Source organism: Ischnura elegans, chromosome X, assembly GCF_921293095.1.
Source record: "Ischnura elegans chromosome X, ioIscEleg1.1, whole genome shotgun sequence".
In the NCBI taxonomy this organism is placed as follows: domain Eukaryota; kingdom Metazoa; phylum Arthropoda; class Insecta; order Odonata; family Coenagrionidae; genus Ischnura; species Ischnura elegans.
Window position 1 is genome coordinate 14375068 of NC_060259.1, and position 21858 is coordinate 14396925.

Here is a 21858-nt window from a genome sequence, read left to right on the forward strand (position 1 = left end):
TTTGTATTTTTTTAGCATAAACTTACGTTAAACTATTAATTTTATGATTTTAAATCAGAACAGTGTTTTCTGGATTGAAAATCTTTCACGCACACTGTGCACGCTACGTCGGTTTCATTATCTTTTGATTTTGATAGTTTTTATCGAACTGCTGTGGCCATTTCGGTATCAATTACCAAACCAGTTTGATATAATTTATCAAACTGGTTTGGTAATTGTTACTTAATTTTTCAATGAGCCATATGACGACCGAAAAGTTTGATAAATTTCATCAGAATTCGATAGTTCTAACTAAACCTTTTTTCCGCGTACGATTACTTATCTCGGCAATACTTGAGGAATTGCCAAAATCCAGTGGAATTTTATTCGGAAAGGGAATGATGGCTTTAAAATAGAACAACACGTTGGCAAACAACTTTTTGCATTATATTACCTACACCCCAGGAATTATTTAATTATCATGTTGGCTTACGTTAATGCTGGATTGTTTAGGTGTACGTTTCGACTACTAAAGACTATAGTTGATATTTACTAATCATCTAACTGAGGAAACTTGTTGCTTTTTTCCCACGCTTCGGTCTGTTGTATATTTGAAGTATGAATTATCTATGAATTTTCGGTGAATTTAATTTCTGATTCCAATGCAAACTGTCACTGCGTCCGTTTTCTTATTTTCTTGAATATCCCTATGTTTGATTACCAAATTAAACAGAAAAACTCTTTCCGCGTTACCCATTCGCTCCATTTCGGCATATTTTGTGACCCATGTGACGCTAGGTGAGTTATGCTTTGTCTTTGTTTGACTGGATGAACGGATCTCAGAACCGGACATTCCATGAGCGACGAAAATGATCCAAAAGACCAGCTTAAGTCGGAAGATAAAGAAGAGCTTCACTGAGGATCCTCTCTCGAACGTAATCGCGTCCTTCGCGAAGGAGGCCGCTGAAGGAATCCTAAGTGAAGACGAGATCTGAAGGAGCGACTGACGATACGGGCCTTAATCTGTTTTCAAGATAGGCAAAAACATAACTGAAAAACAAACCAATTCCACACTTCACGTTTGCTGATGCATTTTTCAGCAGTGTTACTTCATGCTAGGCTTAAGAGACACAGAAAGTGTTGTATGACTTAATAGTTAACTCTCCGTTACAAAGCCTAGTTTTCAGTTTTGAATTACCGTATTTTCCGGCGTATAAGACGACTTTCTAGCACCTAAAATCTTTTTTAAAAAGTCGGGGTCGTCTTATACGCCGGGAATGTGGCAGCAAGGAGGAGGGGTGGCCGCACTGAACAAACACTTCACACATTTGCAGAACCCTAACCCTAACCCAGTGCTGAGATCTAATATACCAGGCTTTGTGAACTTCCATGTTAAAAGGAGGCCAAGGGAGAACCAAGCAAGACAATTAAACCAACGGTCGGAGGCACTTCAACACAATCAGCAGAGGACAGTTGTGAATGCAATGCATTAACAGGCGCGTGAGCACGGAATATAAATCAGACAACTGGCTTTAACACTGACATACGACATGACATATTTACCGGTAGTGTGCGTTGGAAAAGGGGTAGTCTTATACGGAGAGTATAGCACGAATTATATATTTTAACAAAAAAGTTGGGGGTCGTCTTATACGCCCAGTCGTCTTATACGCCGGAAAATACGGTAGTAAATATTGTATGTTCACCTGCTTCAACACAGTTTGGCGTGGCGATCAAGCAATTATGTATTGTCTTTTGTAGTCAATTCATGAATATATTTAGGTAAATGGTATTTTCTCTTTTTGACGTAGAGGTGGCATGAGAGAGAGATATTTTGGCTGGTTCTGAAGTTGGCCGAAGCTGTGCAGGAGTATTGCGTGAACCAAGTGAGAACTATCTATGAGACTCAGTTGAGAAATAGCAAAACTGTGTTAAGAGATGAATGCCTGTGTTTCAAGTGTTATAAAAATTATGCTTAGAAAGTTTTCAAACTAACTTTTGCACCAAGTATTTCGGTGCCAGTTTGTTTTGGCTTTGGATTGGATTCCAGTTTGAAGCTCAAGAACCAGTTGAATGGAGACTTGAGGAACCAAAGTGACCCATCTACATATGTGACATAGAATGATGGAATTATCATATCAGTTAGAGTTGAAATGGCAGTTTCCTCAGTTCTCTTTTTTCCTTTTCAGTGCACTGGGCTGAAAAACATTACTCTTCCGTTTACTCATCAAGTAATGCAAGCCATAATATTATTTTTATACCAAAATAATGTTCCTGCTTTGAATAAATCAGATGATTTGGCATATATATGGAGTGTCCTAATCACTTCAGATCAAATTCTTCTTGAAGGGCTCAAAGAAAGTTGTGAAATATTGCTAGTCAATCATATAACATTGAAAAATGTTTCTGAATTCTACCAGATGTCTGACACATACAATGCGGGGAAATTGAAACAGTATTGTATGGAGTATGTGTGTGCAAATCTACCAGCTCTGCTGGAATGCAGGTAAGGAATTAGGGTGCAATGCCTTCTACCTTCTGTATATTCATTGTGTCAAATATGGTAAATTCATTTAAAAAGCGGCTGTCTCAAGCATGCTTTTATTTTTTTATCTTGTATAATGCTTTACATGCTTATCTGTTCTCTGGTCTTCAAAAGCTTGATCCCGTCATTAGAATTTTCTTAATGGTCAAATTTCCCCGTCAGCATTAATATGTACGTATGTATTGGCATTGTTACTCCTTTCCCATCCAGAGTTTGGTTGTCATACAAGGGGGTTGTTCCTACACCATCCTACCATTCATGCCTTTCAGGCCACCATAACTTTGAAAGACAACTGGAAACAGACTGACAATGAGTGAGAGTGAGTCTTTAAGGCGCTTGAAAATCTCCCAGCTTCGCCTCTTACTCCTGTGACTGAGACGGAGTTACGACTTTATTTAAAATATTTGAATCCAAAGAAGGCAGCCAGTCTGGACGATATTTCAAACAGAGTACTCCTTGTGGGTAAACTGTTCTTGGAATTAACCCCTTCAGTGGTGTCTAAATTTTCCCCAAGTTATACCCCCAGGGCGGGTTTTTAAAATGGTTTGTTTAAAAATGGATTGAAAAAGTAAATAAGTCATGCAAAAACATATTTAATAATGCAATAAACACATTGCAGGTATTTATTTCATTAATTCAGATCATACTGTGACCCATGATATGAATTAATATAAGCATACCAAATTTAAAAAAATAATACTATTGCTATTATAAACAAAATCTAGTACTTTTTCTTTGTGTTATAAATGTCAAAGCAGTTTTCAGGATGTAATGTAATATTCCCGCACTGTTTGCATTCCCACCTAGTTTCTTTATATATTCACCGGGATAAACTCGGCACACTCTAGTGGGAAATTTCTTCTTTTCTGTGGCTGGGATATGCATTGGGAAATGTCTCTCAGTAGACAAACAGGTGGGTCAGTTTTTGGGGGTCTTCCTCCTTTGACCACCTTTCTTTTTATGGCATACTTCTGTAAAAGTCCATGAATGACTTCATGTCTAAACTGTAAAAGAGTGTATTTTTCTCTGCCACTTTTTCCATACACAATATGAGCATTTACCATATTAATGTCCATCAAATGGAAGAACAGCCATACCATCGGGCACTATTTCTGAGGCACTTGTACGGTTTTATTTTTTGGTCCAATTGATCCATTCCTCCCATATTAGCATTATACTCTATCGTGGCGTCTGGTTTCTTCACTGCTTTGTTGGTTTTTCTGTCTTGCATATTTTTCCCCTGTGATACGAGGGTAACATTGTCACATCTTTTTCGTTACGCCATTTTATTACAGAATAAACTCCTGATGTGTGACAAAGTATGTCACCTTTCTTCAATTTTGCTGTCTGCAGTTCTTTCGGCATTTCCTTCCATCGCAAGTCAACTGTTCCACAGGCTCCGCAACCATGAGATTGCAGCTCTTGGAATAGATGTGGTCTTGAGAACCACCAGTCCATGAATATAACATATCCTTTTGCTATAAGTTGTGGACACATCACAAGTTTAGTAACAGAAGAATGCCTTATTAGTTTCTGCAAAGCACTTTCATCACCCGGCCTTTCTTCCCCTTGACAAGTGTAAATGAAAAAGTCCCAGGCATATCCTGATTGAGATTCACAAATAAAAAATATTTTTGTACCAAACCTTGATCCCTTTAGAGGAATATATTGTTTCATTAGTAACCTTCCTTTGAATATCATAAGGCTTTCATCTACCGAAATATTTTGTTCCGGCGTATAGGTTTTCCTAAAAGATATTCAGAGCATTTCTAGCAGTGGCCTAATTTTCCTGAGACGATCAGTGTTGTCTGCATCTTCATCATTGACAAAGTGCAGGTAACGCAGTATCAACTTAAATCTTTTCAGAGGAAAAGTTTTGTAAAAAATAGGAGTCTGAAGTATGTAGTCTCTGGTCCAATATAGCTTCAGTTAGGGCTTTCTAATAACACCCATTGCCAAAATCGATGCAATAAAAAGTCTAATTTCATTGTCACATACAGTGGAACCTCGTTAAAGCGAGTACGGGCTATAGCGACACCCCCGCTATTACGAGAGATAGCCGATGCAATGTCAATTGACCCTATAATAAGCGTGTTAAAAAATTCGTTTTTACGAGACCCTTTCGGTGTTGGCTCTCGCCATAGCGAGGCTTTCACCGCCGGAAGACTTTCATCAAGGCTCCTTAACCTCTGTAATTGCTAGCGATCTGTTAGAAATGAAGTTAATGGAGTGCTCAGTCTCAAATTTATGTGGTAAACTGTCGTTCGATAAATGTAATGATCGATGAAACAATGCTTTGCATGATTTTTATTCAGTGCGGCGCTTATAAATTGTTTGAATAGTTAGTCGTTATTTGAGTAAGGAAATTTAGTGATGCAAAAAAACATCGCCTTTCGTCTGGATTTATGCTTACGTTTATCGGATAGATGTTTATCTGTCGCCGCACCACTCCTGTCCTGTATATCTGTTTGCAACAGGTATATTGGCTATTATTTGCTCCACCTCCGGTAAAGCGACAATTCGCTATAGCGAGTGTTTATTAGTGCACCGTGGGGTGTCGTTATATCGAGGTTGCACTGTACATCATGCCACTACCTTATCCTCGCATTGGAACCAACGCCTGAATTAAGAGCATCCTCACAGCACTTGTTGGCATATCTATTTGCTTGACTACAAAATGGTGCACAAAATCATCAGTGAAAAAAAGTTTGAAGCATTACAGAGGAGAAACATCTGGACTGAGTGGAACACAAACACTTGCAACACCAGTAAATATTGGTTCCCCATACCCGTCATTTTGGTCAATGTCATATTGAGTCCACTGGAAATGATGTTCTTGTGTATCTGGGGAAACATTTTGCGGCAAAATTTCTGGACTCTCCGCATCAGATAGTTCCTCACATGATTTGCAATCATCGCTGCTGCTACACTCTAGGCCAGATTCACTTTCAGATGGGCCATATTCACTTTTTGAGTGATCTTCTCTTTCTAAGAAGGAACAAATTTCATCAATGCAAAGTTTCTTTGCTTTACTTTTGGCCATCGCACAGGGTAACACCGCACACCATACTATACGTATCACTAAAGAATACCCTAAAACTCCACTAGGGGGTTATAAGCTTCTTAATAAGAGTGAGACATCTAATGGGCAACATATAAACTGCGAGCATAGTAGTACCATTGCCCTGGAAAGGTTTTGGGAGTGAACAAACTAGATTCCAAGTTTACCTCAGAAATCTTCCGGGGTAGAGCGTTTTGGGCACTGGGGCAAGGCCCGGAACTTTTCCAGATGTACCTCTTAAGAGGTTAACCCAGTGTTAATCCCAAGAACAGTTTACCCACATAATGTGCCGGGAAAGCATCAAATCATATTTCAGAGTACTCCTTTTCAGTACCATTGCCCTGGAAAGGTTTTGGGAGTGAACAAACTAGATTCCAAGTTTACCTCAGAAATCTTCCGGGGTAGAGCGTTTTGGGCACTGGGGCAAGGCCCGGAACTTTTCCAGATGTACCTCTTAAGAGGTTAACCCAGTGTTAATCCCAAGAACAGTTTACCCACATAATGTGCCGGGAAAGCATCAAATCATATTTCAGAGTACTCCTTTTCTCTACCCAACCTTTAGTCCTGCACCTCACGTATCTGTTTTACAGTGGCCTTGTTGCCTTTCCCTTTCCATCTCAATGGAAAATTGCAAAATTATTCCTCATTCCCAAACCCGAAAAAGATCCGTGTATTTCACTCCAAGGTAGATATATATCTCTCCTCTCAAGCCTTTCCGAACTCCACAAAAAAGCCAAAAAAATGTCGAGGCACTTACTTACGGACAACTGACTTACTCTGCCCGAGCAAATGGGATTATTTGAAGGTCTCTTCATGATGATCCAAACCCTAAGACTAGCCGAATACATTTCCCAGGGTTTTCAATGCCGATTGTATACGGCTGTGGTTTACCTTGATGTTGCCAAGGCCTTTCTTCGACCAAGTGTGGCACAAAGACCTTATTTTGAAATTTTGCAGGGGTAACTTCCCACCTCGAAACTCATCATGAGTTTCCTTTGCGAGAGAGTTTGCGAGTTTTCCTAGTGGTGTCACCAACGGTGGATTGCTTTAATTTGCAAGAGAGACGAACTGTGGACTCCTTCAAGGCGCCATTTTGTCTCCCACTCTCTTCGATCTACATGTCTCTCATCCTCCTTCTTCTCCACAAACCCTAACTTTCATGTTTGTTGGAGATGCTGCAATTGTGGCTCAATCAAGGCATGGCAACTACACCATGAGTAACTTACGAAACCATCTTTCTCTTTTTGATAAGTGGACTATAGCTTCCAAAGTAGTGATTTACACCACCAAGAGAAAGGTCATTGCTTTTGGGAGGAAAATGAGAAATTCTGCAAACAAATTCTTAGGGACACACTTCGGCCAGAAACATGCATGGAAAGTACACGTACAGCAAGCATTAAAATCAGTCAATGCAGCAAGAGCCGCCCTGGCACCATTAATTAACTCTCATTCGCTCATCTCGCAGCGAGACAAAGTTACTCTTTACAAATTAATAGTTAAGCAATAGCTGCTTTACAGGTGAAAAGTAATCGAAAATTCTTCCCTACAGAAAGCAGAACAGAAAATACCTTGAACAGTGCCAAAATGAAACTTTGCCCTTCATCACAAACCAATCATGACTCGGTAGTGGATACAGAAAAAACTCAAGGGGGGGGGGGGGTGCAGAAGATACATTGAGTAACCTGAGTAAGCCTTCTTAAACTTTGAATAATTAACTAAACTTGAATAATCAAGTCACATGCAAAGCTTAAGAAGGTTTTAATTAAAGTGATTATGTAAAAATACAGGACAATGCCATTTTATGATATAAAAAAGTTAAAATTGTGGTTCTGCAGTGTTAGGCAATAGAGGCGCCCCCCCATCTGTATCCGCCAATGTCTTGACTCATTCCTATCCAAGAAATCAGACACGCACAAAGAGTACCAACAATTCACAAATTCATTCAGTTGTAAGCTGTACATCTAAATAACGGTCCTCTACATAACACACAAAAAAATCTCTGAGACTACCCAGTTAAAATGAAATGCTTCAAAAGCTGCAGACTTACACTAGAAATTTTAACTTACTATCTGCGAATTCTTTCCTATCTTATTTTATTCTGTTTTAATTATAAGACTTTTGTTAATAAGGGGTATTTAATTTCTGCCATCTTGCAAGCTTTTGGTGATTGAGCCTTCAGCTGGTCACTAACTCTATGCATTGTGTCTATCTGAAAAATAAATGGTAATGGGAAATGGATTTTTTTAGCATACAAAAAACATAGCATAACCTCAAAACATGAAAACATAGAAAAAAGGCTGGTTGCCCAGTAATCAATCAGTAATCAATGCCAAGAAAACAATCCAGTAGGGTAAAGAAATACAAAACAATTTAAAAATTCCCACAAAAAAAAACCAAGTGTATATTTTGCTATTGTTTCAAATTGAATGTTTTCTTATTTAGTCAGAATATTTTCTGCTGTGGATCATTATTTGGCCATATGCCGGCACTATGTTAAGCTGACTAGTTATTAACTTTTTTATTAGTTTGAATTGATGTTTTAGGGAAATTGTTTTCATGTATTCTAATTTTATTCGTCCTAAATTACTGCCCAATGCACATGCTCTCTAGCAGTCTTTGCCTAAGTTTCTCCTTCACTTGCACCGGAAAGGTATACACTGGTCTCTCATGCTTTTGTCAAGTTAACCCGGTAATGCCTAAATTAAAAAGTTTCTGCGATTTTTGTGGTAATCATATGTTTTAATACGAATGAAATTCTGAGTAAATTTTAGTTTCTTTAATTTTTTGTGGTAATCATATGTTTTAATACGAATGAAATTCTGAGCAAATTTTATTCTTTTAGCACTAATAGTTACCGAGATACAGCCTGGTACCATATGGTACCGCTAGGCATTTAAGGGGTCAAAAAATCGAAATTTGAAAAACTTTTCGGAAATCACATTTTTAAGCCAAAAACGTTCAATATTTATCATTTTCCGCAAAATGCATTCATTTTCATCCAAAATTACGCTCAAATATCGATAATATTGAATTAATTATTAAATATTAGTGTATATAAAATATAAGTTATGTATAATTCACGTAGAAATCAAGAATAACATGATTTTTGTGTTTCACTCTGTCGTTGCCGCACATGGAAATGAACAAAGCAGTCACTGCATTGCATTTCAAGCATTCTGTTCTTATTCTACTGGTTCAGTTTTCAGTAGCACACCGTCCCTGCTTGGGCTTGGATTTTATTTGTAGGTTGTGACAGTCGAACCCATCAGGGGCTACTGGCCATTGGAACTCAAGCTGAGTTATGTTTTTTCAGGATTTCCGCATCAGCGTCCATGTGTTGGGCGTCATTGCATCTAGAATCTACTGTATAAATGGGCCACGACCATTTTGTTGGACCACACTTCTTTCTCAATTCCTTCTTCGTAGGCTTTCACATTCTTGAGTTTTACGAAGTAGCTATCTGAGCTCTTGATGCACCACACTTTCTAGCCAAACCTAATTGGCCTCCCCCGCGTGAATTGCTTACAGCCATGTCTTCCAAAAGAGAACATTATCGACTCATTGAAACTCAAGGACTGCTTTTCTCTGAAATATCCGCCGAATCTTTCTTTTGCCATGCCTAGGGCACATTTTCCACATCTTATCTGATTTATCCATAGCGGTGTAATCACCGCAGTGAATAAACCTACGAAGTTGTAGAAATCTGTTACGTCTCATTGTGTTATAAACAAGATAATTTCTGGCGTTTAGTGTTGCCTCGCAATAGCGCCTTTTACTGGGAGTCGTTTTATGCCAACTTATAAAAAGAATTGCTACAAATATTTTCAGTACCTCATGTGTTATATTTGGGTCATAATAGTTGCAGAATTGTACACACCTATTTGACTCTTAACGCTTAGTGCATAAGGACATTTTCGTCAAAGAACAGTTGAAATATTCTGGTTGGGGATGCTTCATGAAACAGTGAGTTGGTAATCAGGATTACGAGAAATCCTTTCGTGCTTTACGATCTCTTCATTATCAAAAACGCGTCCTTCCTCCCTATTTTTATACCTTTTGGGTGCTTTACGGCTTGGTCCAGCTTCATTACACTTTTGAAAATTCTCAGACATTTCTTGAGATAGTGAGCCGATTGTCCACCTTTTCGAACAACAACTTCAAATTCGAGTGAAATTGGCGTCCACTCGTTATTCAATTTTCCTCTGTCAGAAGGAATTCATCCTCTCTTTGCAGCAGCACATGCTACATTATAAGCAGTATGTGTAAGTTTTTTCGGTTTTACTAGCACATGAAAGTGTTCAAAGTATCTGAGTGTGATTGTGAAGTGATAAGATGCGTTAGACAAAAATAATTTAAAGGATTAGGCTGCTCTTGTCGAAGTGATGCCTGTCGCGTGGTCGTCTCTTGCCACCAGCCTTCATTGAATTTTCCCCTTAGCAAGCCCCCTTATTCCCCAATCATACCCCCTTCCTAAATGAGTACACGGATACTCTTCCTATTCATGTTTTTCTAAATAGGATTCAGGTATGCAATCATACCTCCCACTCCTTGAGCCCTCGTGAGGGTACGAGATTCTGAAAAAAATGCGGACAATTTAGGGCCTTATGTACTTGGATGACGTCCTTACAATAAAAAAATTAACTTATGTACACATTTTATACACGTTATAACATTTACATAATGCCAAATTTACAGTATAAACGATGAAAAATAAATAATTGTGAAATAGAAAACTGTTAGAAAACGAAAACAACAGAAATATTCGTATTTATGCTTTCTGCCAGAACACAGTAGTGCAAGCGCCTAGTGATACCATATGGTACCACCAAAATGTTTTGCATCATAACATCCCAAATATTAGGCTCACATGAAGACACCATACTTAATATGAAATGTACATGCTATAACAATCATAATTGCATAAAAACATCTTCGTATTATGAGTACATAAGACGCAAGTAAAGAAAATCGAAATGCTTGCACTAAAAATTCGGTTTTTTTCAGATAGCTGAAAATTCTCAATTTTCAAACGGCTCTCAAAAACCCAAATAAATTACAATAAGTAACAAAAAGGTTACGTTTAGCATTGCACTACCGGCTGGTACCATATGGTACCGCTAGGCGTTAACGGGTGAATCCCATCCATATTTTCCAATGCTTTTCTCTTTGCCAAGGGCAAACTCATCCTTGCTGAAATGGTGGTACAATGTGCACGGAAGCAGCATTCTTAAATGCGGACTGAAAAGCCCCACCAATGAGGGCCTCCCCGTGGTATTTTGGATTTCCAAGACTCGGAAGCAGTGGTTTTATGGTGGCCAATACTTTTGATGAAAAAGAAATAGAAAAGATTGCTTTGCTCAAGCAGTTAGTCATTTATTAAGGTTAGGAAATATTTAACATAAAAAAACTTAGGAAATTGTATTGCATTGTTCCCAGGGGGTGGATTTAGATAAATGTTATTTCTGTGACCACCGAATCTAAATCTACATGATACCCCGCAAGCCGCCTAGAAGGCATGTGCAGGGGGTGTTAGGACACCAGCCATTCTTGCATAAAAAGGAAGTGCTCTAAGGAAATTACAACTAACATTTATGAAAGTCCTTTATGGTTCATATCTACCGGTTGGCAAAACAACTCCATTAATTTATCCCTTCTGTTGGATCTGGAAATATAGTGTGGCTCTAATATCATGTTCTCTGTGTCACTCTTAAAGATATCCATTCTGAATTGTTCAAGCAATCTAAGACTAGAGCGCAGCCTACGAGTCTTCGGCAGATCCCTGCCTAATTTGCTTAACATCTGGGTAACGCTGTCTGTATGCACGTTGCGGTTTTTGAGGAACCACGCAGCCTTCCTTTGTATTTTGTTCAGTTCGCGGATTAAGTCTTTCTGCACCGGATCCTATACGCTCGCTGCATATTCAAGGTGCAGTTGGGCAAGTGCAAAATAGCATCTTTCTTTTACTTTCTCATCTGAAAATCTTCCCACAATATGCTTGATGAATCCCAATTTCTTCAGGGCTATGCCGCAAATACACCTTATATGTGTTCCCCACTAGAGGATTGAGGTTATCGTAACTCCTAGGTAGTTCACTTCGTCAGTTGCCTTTATGTTAATACAATCCACACCATAAACATGGTTAAAGTTGGACAAACTCTGCGAAAAATGCACCGACATGCATTTGCTCAGATTAAGTTCGAGTCCCCACTCTTGGCTCCACAAATGGGCTTTGCTTAAATTCAATGATAGAATTTCATAGTCAGGGTGATCACTAATTTCGCGATAGATAGCGTCGTCTGCAAATAAACGTATTTTACTGTTAATTTGGGAGCAGGGGTCATTAATGTATATAATGAACAAGCGGGGGCCGATTACACTTCCCTGTGGAACGCCTGAGTCACATTAACTACATCAGAGCTGATACCATTGAGAACTTTTTGTTTACGATCATTCAGAAAGTCGCATATCCAGTTTACCACTGTTTCGTTTAATCTGCGTGACTGTAATTTGTATAAAAGTTCATTGTGAGGTACCGTGTCGAAAGCTTTAAAATCTAGAAATAATGCATCAACTTGTCTTTTCGATTCCCCATAGAACGTTGTGAAGAAAGAGCGCGAGCTGTGTTTCGTATGATCAACCTTTTTGGAATCAGTACTGACAGCCATGGAGGAAGTTACGAGTGTCCAAGAAAGTCATGATATGTATTGCTAATGATGATATGCTCAATTATCTTTCAATGATGTTAAAGATATTGGATGATGGTCGCCTGGGTCATGTCTGTTTCCCTGTTTGAATATCGGTGTAACGCTTGCAATTTTCCAGTGTAGTGATAACTTTCCTTCAGATGGTGGCTTCTTAAATATAATCTCTAAGTAAGGTGCGATCTGTGGAGCTAACTCCTTGAGGACGTGTGTGTACTCCCTATGGATCCGGAGATTTACAATTTTTTAACGATTGAAGTGGTTTATCCCATCGCGTTGTAGTAATAATAATAATAATAATATTGTATTTATTTCACAAGCGAATGTAGGACTAGATAGTCCTCTCGTACAATTAACGTGTTTGACAATCACGTACATCTATGCCCTGGATGGTGGTCAAACCGCCCAGGTGGGATTCGAACCTCCGACCTCTAGGTTAGCAGTCGGGGACTTTACCGCGGCGCCACCGGCCGGCCGGTAGGTTGTATAAAGATTTCTTCCATTGGTTCCTCAGTACATGGGATGTCTAAATTAAATTCGGTATTGGCTGTAGTGTATACACTTTTGAAGTGGGAATTTATTGTGTTAGCTTTGTAAATATTTTCGGAGACAAGTTTATCATCTTTGTCAAATAACGAATCTACGGTTAATGATTTTCCCTGAAGCTCTCTTGCATTTGACCAGAAAGATTTAGAATTTTCTTCGATCAATCACCAAGTAATTTTTTCTTGAACTTTTGCAGTGCCGTTCACATTGATTTCTTTGTTATTGAGCGTTGTGCAGCATAACTCTCTTTTGCTTCAAGTTCCTTCGATTTATGATCTAACGTAATGGACTTTTTGTCCATGTTGTATAGTTTTCTCTGTTTCCTAAGGTCCCTTCTGACATCGTTGTTGTACCAGCATGGTTCTTTATCATCACATTTCAATTTTTGTGGAATATACAAGGCATGTTGGAAAAGTAATGAGACTGATTTTTTACGAGGTAAAGTTTTTATTTTTTTCAAACAATAATGTTGTCCCCTTCAAACTAGTTCCCTGAGGCAGCTACATATAAACTGGTGGAGTCATTGTTCCCACTCTCTAGCAGCACTGGAAGTCTTGAAATGACATGGCTTTTAACTGGTTGTTCACAGTCTTTTGAATGTTCTCCAGAGTTCCAAAATGATGTCCTTTAAGGAGAGAGTGATTTGCGAGTTCGTTGAGTAAGATCTCGCTGATTACTCTATTCCTTGAATTCGGTGTTACAGTTAAAGTATCCCAATTTATAGATGGAAGATTAAAATTTCCCCCAATAACTATTACACTTTTACTCTCCCTCAGAGTAAATGCGGATATTTGATTTTCTAATTGGTAAATAGTATCAACTTCGGAGTTCGGAGGGCTATAAAAAGAGCAAACATGAATACTCCATTTGTTATGTTGTTTAGTTGTACACCATATGTTTTCTATTTCATTGTCAATTATTTCATGGGCGTTGCTGTCTAAGTGTGATTTAACTGCCATAAAAACTCCACCACCTGTTCTATTGCGTCAATCGTATCTGTAAATTTTATACATATTCTGGAGGAAAAACTTCGCTATCATTTATATCTTCTGTAAATCAACTCTCTGTCCCCATGACCATGTCTGCATCCTGAAAAATATGCTCGATTTTGGCACACTTGTTTTATATGCTATGGTAATGAACTATAAAGAGGTCAATGTCATATTTTGTAGTTTGAGTTTCGGATGGTTCTTTTCCAAGCTTTTATGTACTAGGTGGGTGAATTTTACTGCGAGTGCTAATAACATTTGGTATGTTTACTTTCTTTGGAGCTCGTTTTTTGGGAATATTGATGCTATTGTCTGGCTTGAACACTCCTAAGCTTACTTTTTTGTAAATACTTTCACGATACGGATTTCCTCAGAGGCTCATTTTAGTTTAATCTGTAATAATCCTGCTAGATGACCTATCGTCTAGTCTAAAAATATATAAGTGTTGAGAATATGACATTGAGAAGTATAATGGCTGAGATTTTGCTCTGAATGGTTGAGGTTTTTACTTTGTAGAAATCCATTATAAGGTTAGGAAAAAATAACAACTTTGCTTTTCTATGAGCACACTTTTATTGCCGTCTGCTAGTTTCGATGCACTGTATATTTCTCAAGACTAGTGGTACAGGAGACTTGTTTCTTACTTGGTTTTAACCCCACCCGGTAGTGGTTATGGTGGACGGGTTTGGGAGGGTGAGGTTAGTGTTGAAGCGAGGGGTGTGGGAAAGGGGTTAGTACCAAGGCATGCGTGGACATCATTGGGATTGGTATGGTTGTGGAATGCGTAGGAGGGGGAGTGGAAAGGGAAAAAGTGGTCGTTGGCAATCTGTCCTTTCTTCTTTACAATTTTTAAAATCTCTTGAACATCCAGCTGTGTCCTTTTATCACTGTGTGTGGCAGCTCCGGGGTGAAATCTGCTCGGTTGCCTTCCTCAAGGAGATCAGTTGCAAAATGGGACATCCCAGTTTTGTTTGTGTAATTTCGTTGGTGTTCTTCGCTCGTATCATTGTGCTCCTCCCTGTTTGTCTCATGTGTTTTGTGTCACATTGCAATTGGTTAACTCTGCTTTGAAGGGCTGATTTTATGGGACTTTTGACCAAAGGTGGCATACTCTTTAGGTTTCTTTTATTATAATAGGCTAATATTATAATACGCCCCCCTATTGCATCCTTCCCTCGCTTCAACACTGACGTAGAAAAGCCATGTTGTTATTTTTTCCTGTGCTGAGATTTTGGTTTATGCAGCTGTCTCATGTTTTGTACTTTACAATTTTAGTCCAATAGTAATACCAACTTTCCTTGCACGTGCATTGTTAGTGATAGACCGACAGTTTGAAGCTTTACAAAGTGTATGCAGCTTGAAGATGAATTTTCTTGGAGCATGAAAGTTATATTTTCATGAAATCTAAGGATAGTTGAGCATATTTCCTCTCAAAGTGGTGTTTGCCATCAGTTTGTGAAGCTTGATTTCTTGTCTAGTTTCAGGAATTATTATGTTCTGGTATTTCATACCTCCTTGCCTTATTCATTTATTTATTTAAATTTCTCCCAGTATATTTTGGGAAAACATTTATGCTTGTAAGATGTACATTTACTTATTGTCTTTCACATTTGCTGTGATAAGGATTTGTTGTCAGTTGTCATTGATTTGAAACTAAACTTTCTTTTGAAAAACCCAAATGCTGACCAACATCATTATGCTCTTTACACATTCTTAGTAAAGGAGAATTGTGGCAGTATCTTTTCTTTCTTTCTTTGGTTAATAAGGACATAAAAATTCAATTTATTGAGTAATGCACAATATTTTCCTGTATTTATATTATCATATAAAAATATAAGACCCATAACTTTCCTCTTTCTTTTTGTCTATGAAAGTTTAACAAATTGATCCATGATATATTGATTTTATAGTTAGGGCTTAGACCATATTCTCTGTAGAAAAGCAGTCTAAGATATTGCTTCTGAATTCTCTCCTATATGTTGCTATAGTTGTTTTGCATAAGGTGCCCACACAATGGCTGCATACTCAAGTTTACTTTGAACTAAACCTTTATAAAGCAGCAGTTTTTCTTTGGTGCCATGAAAAACATACCAACTTCTCATAATTAAGCCCATAAATTGTGATAGAGATGATGGTAATTTTTCAATATATTGTATGAATGTTAGTTTTTCATAAAAAAATACACCTATGCTTTTAACGTTATATTATTTCTTTAGCAATGATCCACCCATAGTATAACAGAAATCATAAAATTTCTTTTTTCTTGTGTATGTCACTTTACTACACTTTTTATGTTAAAGTTGAGATGATTTTACGTACTTCTCTCAAACAATTAGCTAATGTTATCCTGTGGAAAGACACAGCCTTAAAGATTTTAACTCTTCATGCTCCAATATGAGGAGTAAGGCTTGGTGGCTTAATCTGTAGTGCTTGTTAGTACTTAACAAGTTTGAATACTCTTCATATAATCTCTCTATACATTTTTCAGAGCACTTGATGATATTGACTCAGAACTTTTTGATGATCTGCAGTTATACTATTGGTCTACTAGGCCAGTAGTTTTGCAGCGCCCTATCTCTGTTCCTAGTAAATATCCGGACTTAACTACTCTGCAGAGTATATTGGAAGCATTTGGGATGCCATCAGAAGGGAAGTACCTCCAGCAAGCAGAATCAATTCTTATGAAGGAAGGTGTGTTCCTCTGATTGAAATAATTCATTATTACTGTGCATATACTAGTTTTTTAAAAAACACATTAACTCACTGACAAAAATTCCTTGGTATAATGCTACAGGAATGAAATTTTCAGTGTGTAGTTGGATGAATTTGTAATAAATAGAAAATATGTAGATTTTGTTCTTAGTTGGAGGCCAGGCCAGCTTTCATTTATGGGTTTTGCACTGGCCAGCTTCATGTCTTTTACTCATGTGTCTCAAGCCACGGGACCACATTTGCTCAAAAAGAATTAACTGTATCCTACCTTTATCCTATGATTATTTTCATAATATGTATCACGCATGGCAGCCTAAGGCTCTGAGCATGGATAGTTTATTTCTGTATTTTATGATACTTGGTAAACTATTATGTTACTTTGGGTGTGGGGACAAAGTTGGGAGAAAATATGGATAGCTTTTAGTTTTTAAAATATGGGCTTGTTGTGCAAGATAGATGCTCTGTACATGCTCAGAAAGTGGCTCTGCAGACTCAGTTTTCATTGCCAATTGCTTGCTTTGAACAGAAATTTTCTGGGACAGCTCTGTGTTCGAGGATGATTTGTGCAAAGTTGAATGCACTAAATTCGTGGATCAGTTTATTTTGGGAAAGTATTTTATTAGTAGCAATAGGCCCTCAAAAGCATAGTAAAAAGTTGATTTTCTCATTCTATTTCAGCAAGGTAGAGAGATTACATTAAGGATTTCTTGCTGTAGCCCTGTGCATCCAACCTTCCCTTTTGCAATTAAAATAGACTTTAAAATCGATATCTGTGCAATGACTATGCTGTGGTGTAATTATTTGAGCCTGTAAATTCTTCCCTACCTTTTTGTGAGAGTGTTACCCCACTCTAGCTTGAGGAAGGAGCTAAAAACCCCCATGGCCTCTTTCACCATCTACTCACCCTCCATCTCCCTCTGTGTCCCTCTCCAACCAGACTTTGCTGACCTGAGGAGTGCAGGAATTTTTTATTCCGATCTAAAGCCCTTAGGGGCTGCACTGTAAGCGATAATCATTACCAGCTAAAACACTAAGAGTATCAAATTCACAAGCTTCGTGTCCTTTGACACGCAAAGTGATTCAAAATGAATGCCAGCCATACACTCATTTCCGGTGAGAAAATTCTGTTCAATAACATGGAACATTTTCAATTATTTTTATGCATACAAACCATAGAAAAAATATAAATTGGAAATATGTATTGACTGCTGATATATCTTCGCAAATGCGTTCAAATCCCACAAAAATTTTACTCCAAATTTTTATGGATGTATAATCACGCAATAATGTTCTTTGGGTACTTGGCCTTCCTTTATAAGCTCAACAAAATAGCAGTCAAACATTTGGCGGAAATGTAGCACAATTTTAACACTAGGAGGACGGGAGTTTCACACTACCTAGGGGTCATTTGACCCCTGAAATGTTTTTTGGAATAAAACGCCTCATTTTCATCCAATATTATGTTTTATCGTATACATTGTGAAATCAGTTCATTAAAAACACCTTTTAAAATGATTAAATATATTTTTCATATCAAAATTTGATAACAATTATTTTAGAAAATCATGAAGTTTTACCATATTTAGTAGTCAATTGCAAATACAGTAGATTCCGGTTAATTGGGACACATCAGGATAGGCGCACCTTGCCCCAATTAAGCGGCTGCCCCAATTAAGCGGTGTCTATTGTACTTACATCACTCAACCTTTGTGGAAGTGAAGCTCTAATCCTCAGTTGCATTGAGAAGGGAATCTTGGATTCCAAAACCCGTACGCTTCTCCCATCCAGGTGGCAGTTCCATCGCTCGATTTCGAGCAATTCCCAGAGTATAGCCCACGGAGTAAGTGTTGTGTGTGTGTGATTGATTGTGTGCATGTGTGATTTCTGAACTGAAGCAGCCTTAGTGAGGCCCCCTAAAACCCTCGCAAAGGTTCCTTCGGAGTTAAGCGAGTGATTGGGTGTGAGTTTACTCAATGGAAGCAGCCTTAGCGAGGCCCTCCCAAAACTATCGCGAAGGTTCCTTCATAGTTGAACGAGTGTTTGTGAGGGTTCCCGGTAGAGAGGCTGGGGTTGGTCACTGCTGCAAATCTTCCCGTTCCAGCATACCAACGTAGGGTTTTGTTTATACCTGTGATGATTGAAGTCCCCTGTTACGGCCATTGAAGTTTATTCATTTCCAGTTGACCTTGAGGCCTTAGAGATCACCTTCTTATCTATTGTTGATGACTATATTGGAACGTTTGAACCCGCAATGATAAAAACAATTTTGAATTGTTTGACTAGAAACATTATCGCCTGCAGAATTTTCACCTTTAAACTTACTTCTTTGGTGGTGGATGACGATGTCAGAAGGTTGTCTTCTATAGATTCTAGAATATAATCTACTAATTTCCCACGGTAAAGTGTTTTCAAATTATTAATGATCCCCATATCCATTGGTTGCTCCAAGGACGTTGTGTTTTGGATTCCAACTGAATATTTTTTTAATCATTTGAGCTATTGGGATGCGCCGTACAATTAGTATGAAAATCAAGAAAGATTCTTCTTGTACTTGATAATTCCTTATCCCAAGTGGTCAACCATTGCGTAAAGAGGCTCGCAGTCATCCATGCATTGCTATTGGTGTGATACTGCACTGGTGAATTGTGTATTCTAAACACTTTAAAGCATCGAGGCTTAGCACTTTTCCCAAATACCAGAAGAGTTTTTTATCAGTTCCCGAAATATTCGAACAACACAAAACAGTGATGTGATCCATCGCCTTTTTGTAGCCCATTAGTCCTACATAACTGTAACAAAGAGAGCCATTTGGTCTTGCTCAGTAATACAGTCCGGTTTCATCGGCATTGTAAATGTCTTCAGCAGAAAATTTCTGGAGTAAATTGGGCAGTTTGTTCAATTTCCGCTCCTCTGCACTCGAAAAATCAGCACTATTTTTTTCTCCATTATAAATTTTATTTCGTTTCTGGTCTTCCATCTGGACAGCCAACCATCTGTTGCCCTAAAATGGTCATGACCAAGTTTCAAAGCTAGTTCCTCTGACTTCTTTTTTAACAATGGGGATAGGCCATTTGAATGCAGTGAATTTTGTGCAAGATATCACAAACACAAAGCTCTTGGTAAGCAACATTGTTTATCTCGACCAGTCTCCTCTGCTCGACATTGGCAAGTGAAGGAGTCCTCTTCTCTTAAAAATGACATTATGTTGAATGAGGTTTCGTAGCTGGGAAACTGAATCTGAATCCTCTAACGGACAGTATAACTACAAGAACTTTAAGAACAAGGCAGAAATAGGTTCCTTTGTGAAAAATAGGACTAAACTGAAAGAGTAAAATGTAAAAAAAAACAGTGCAAAAAATTTTTAATTTTGCTGGGGTATAGTCAAATTTTTAAAATTTTCTGCTAGCTGGTTGGGTGGAAAATAATTGTTACAAGTTACATTTATTCCTGAATTCTTGTATGTTTCGATCACTTTAGTAACTATGTACTTATTTCCCCAATGCTTGATTTGATGGCCAATATTCATCTTTGCAGCAATATGAAAATGTATTTGGGCAGAATATTGATTTCAAATCTGGCAAAATCCAATACTTGATTCCAAATTTGTCTAGTTTATTTGGCATATACCTCATAAAATGGCAGCTGCATTTCATTGGATAGAGCTGTTTATTGGCTGTTAAGGTGGAGTCTTCATCGAATTCATTGTCTTGGACCTCGGAACTGTAGTCCTCCCATCCATCACATGCAGATGATGATGGATTGGACTGATGGTCCTTGGACTGATGTTTCTGATTCATTTCCTGACTGATCTTCTACGAACTCCCGTAAAACAGCTACAACTCTCTCTGGTGTACAATATTCCCTCATCATCATTAGTCAACAATCCTAAGATTGGTTTGACGCAGCTCTCCATTTCTCTCTCCTATCCGCTAATCTCTTCATAGCTACGTATTTATTCTCTTTTACATCCTTTATAACTTGTCCTATATAACTCATTCGGGGCCGTCCCTTGCCCTTTTTCCCTTCCACTTGTCCTTCAACGATTGTCTTCATCAGACCACCGTGCCTCAAAATGTGGCCAACTAAGTTGTCCCTTCTTCTGCTTAATGTTTTTAGGAGGCTTCTCTTTTCTCCTACTCTACTTAGCACTTCCTGGTTACTCACACGGTCAATCCATTTTATCTTCATCATTCTTCGGTAGCACCACATTTCGAATGCTTCCACTCTTGTCTTCTGTTGCTGTCAACGTCCAAGACTCGCTTCCATAGAGAAACATACTCCATATGTAGCATCTGATGAATTGTTTCTTCACTTCTATGCTGGTATTTTCAGCTGTAAGAAGATTTCTCTTTTTGTAGAAAGCCCTCTTCGCCTGCGCTATTCTACTGTGTATTTCTTTCTTGCTCCGTCCATCGCTGGTAATTCGGCTTCCCAGGTAAGAGAACTCGTTCACCTCTTCAAGCTTATGCTTTCCTAGGTTGATGTTTGTTTTATCCTCCTCTCTTTTGCTGCAAACTAATATCTTAGTCTTCTTTTTGTTGATTTTCAGCTGGTATCTGGCCATTGTCCTTTCCATGTTTGTCAACGCCTTCTTCAAATCCTTCTCTGTCTCGGCTATGATTGCTATGTCGTCAGCAAATCGCAGCATACTAATTTTTTCTCCGTGGATATTGACACCCGAAGCTTTCTGCTTGGTTTCATTGATGGCTTTCTATATGTAAACATTAAAAATTAAGGGGGAAAGCGCACAACCTTGTCTCACCCCTCTTCTTATTCTTGCTTCTGCACCGTTTAGTCCACATTTGATCACAGCTACTTGGTTTTTATACAAACTATGAATAATTCTACGATCATTGTAGAGTATGCCGATTTCTTTCAAAATTCTAAGCATTGAATTCCATTCCACGTTATCAAAGGCCTTCTCTAAATCGACAAATGCTATGAAGGTTGGTTTTTTTTCTCCATTCTCTTCTCTATGATCATCCTAAGAGCCAAAATTGCTTCCCTTGTGCCCCTGCTTTTCCTAAATCCGAATTGGTCCTCATCCAGGAATTCTTCTGCTCTTCGTTCAATTCTCCTGTAAATGATTCTTGTCAGAATCTTCGACGCATGTGTCGTCAGGCTTATGGTCCTAAATTCTTCGCACTTCTCAGCTCTCTTCTTTTTGGGTATGGGAATGATGATGGGAATGCTCTTCTTGAAGTCACCAGGTAAATCTCCCTAAACAATATTCCCTAGCAGCCATTTTAATTGCAACGGTTCTCTTCTCTTGATATCTTTCATGACTCCTCACTTTCTTCCCCAACTCGCTACTGAAATGCATGT

General features: G+C 38.3%; 1 protein-coding gene across 4 annotated transcripts in view; it reads left to right on the forward strand.

Moving 5' to 3' along the window:
* Positions 1-21858, forward strand: part of LOC124170494 (inhibitor of Bruton tyrosine kinase) — a 99815-nt gene that overhangs the window by 33886 nt on the left and 44071 nt on the right. For 3 of the 4 annotated variants that reach the window (XM_046549246.1, XM_046549248.1, XM_046549247.1), the window contains 2 exons: positions 2169-2485; positions 16310-16512. In XM_046549246.1, coding sequence (XP_046405202.1) covers positions 2169-2485; positions 16310-16512 — 520 coding nt within the window. The remainder of the gene's footprint in view (positions 1-2168; positions 2486-16309; positions 16513-21858) is intronic. The other variant, XM_046549249.1, reaches the window with a different exon arrangement.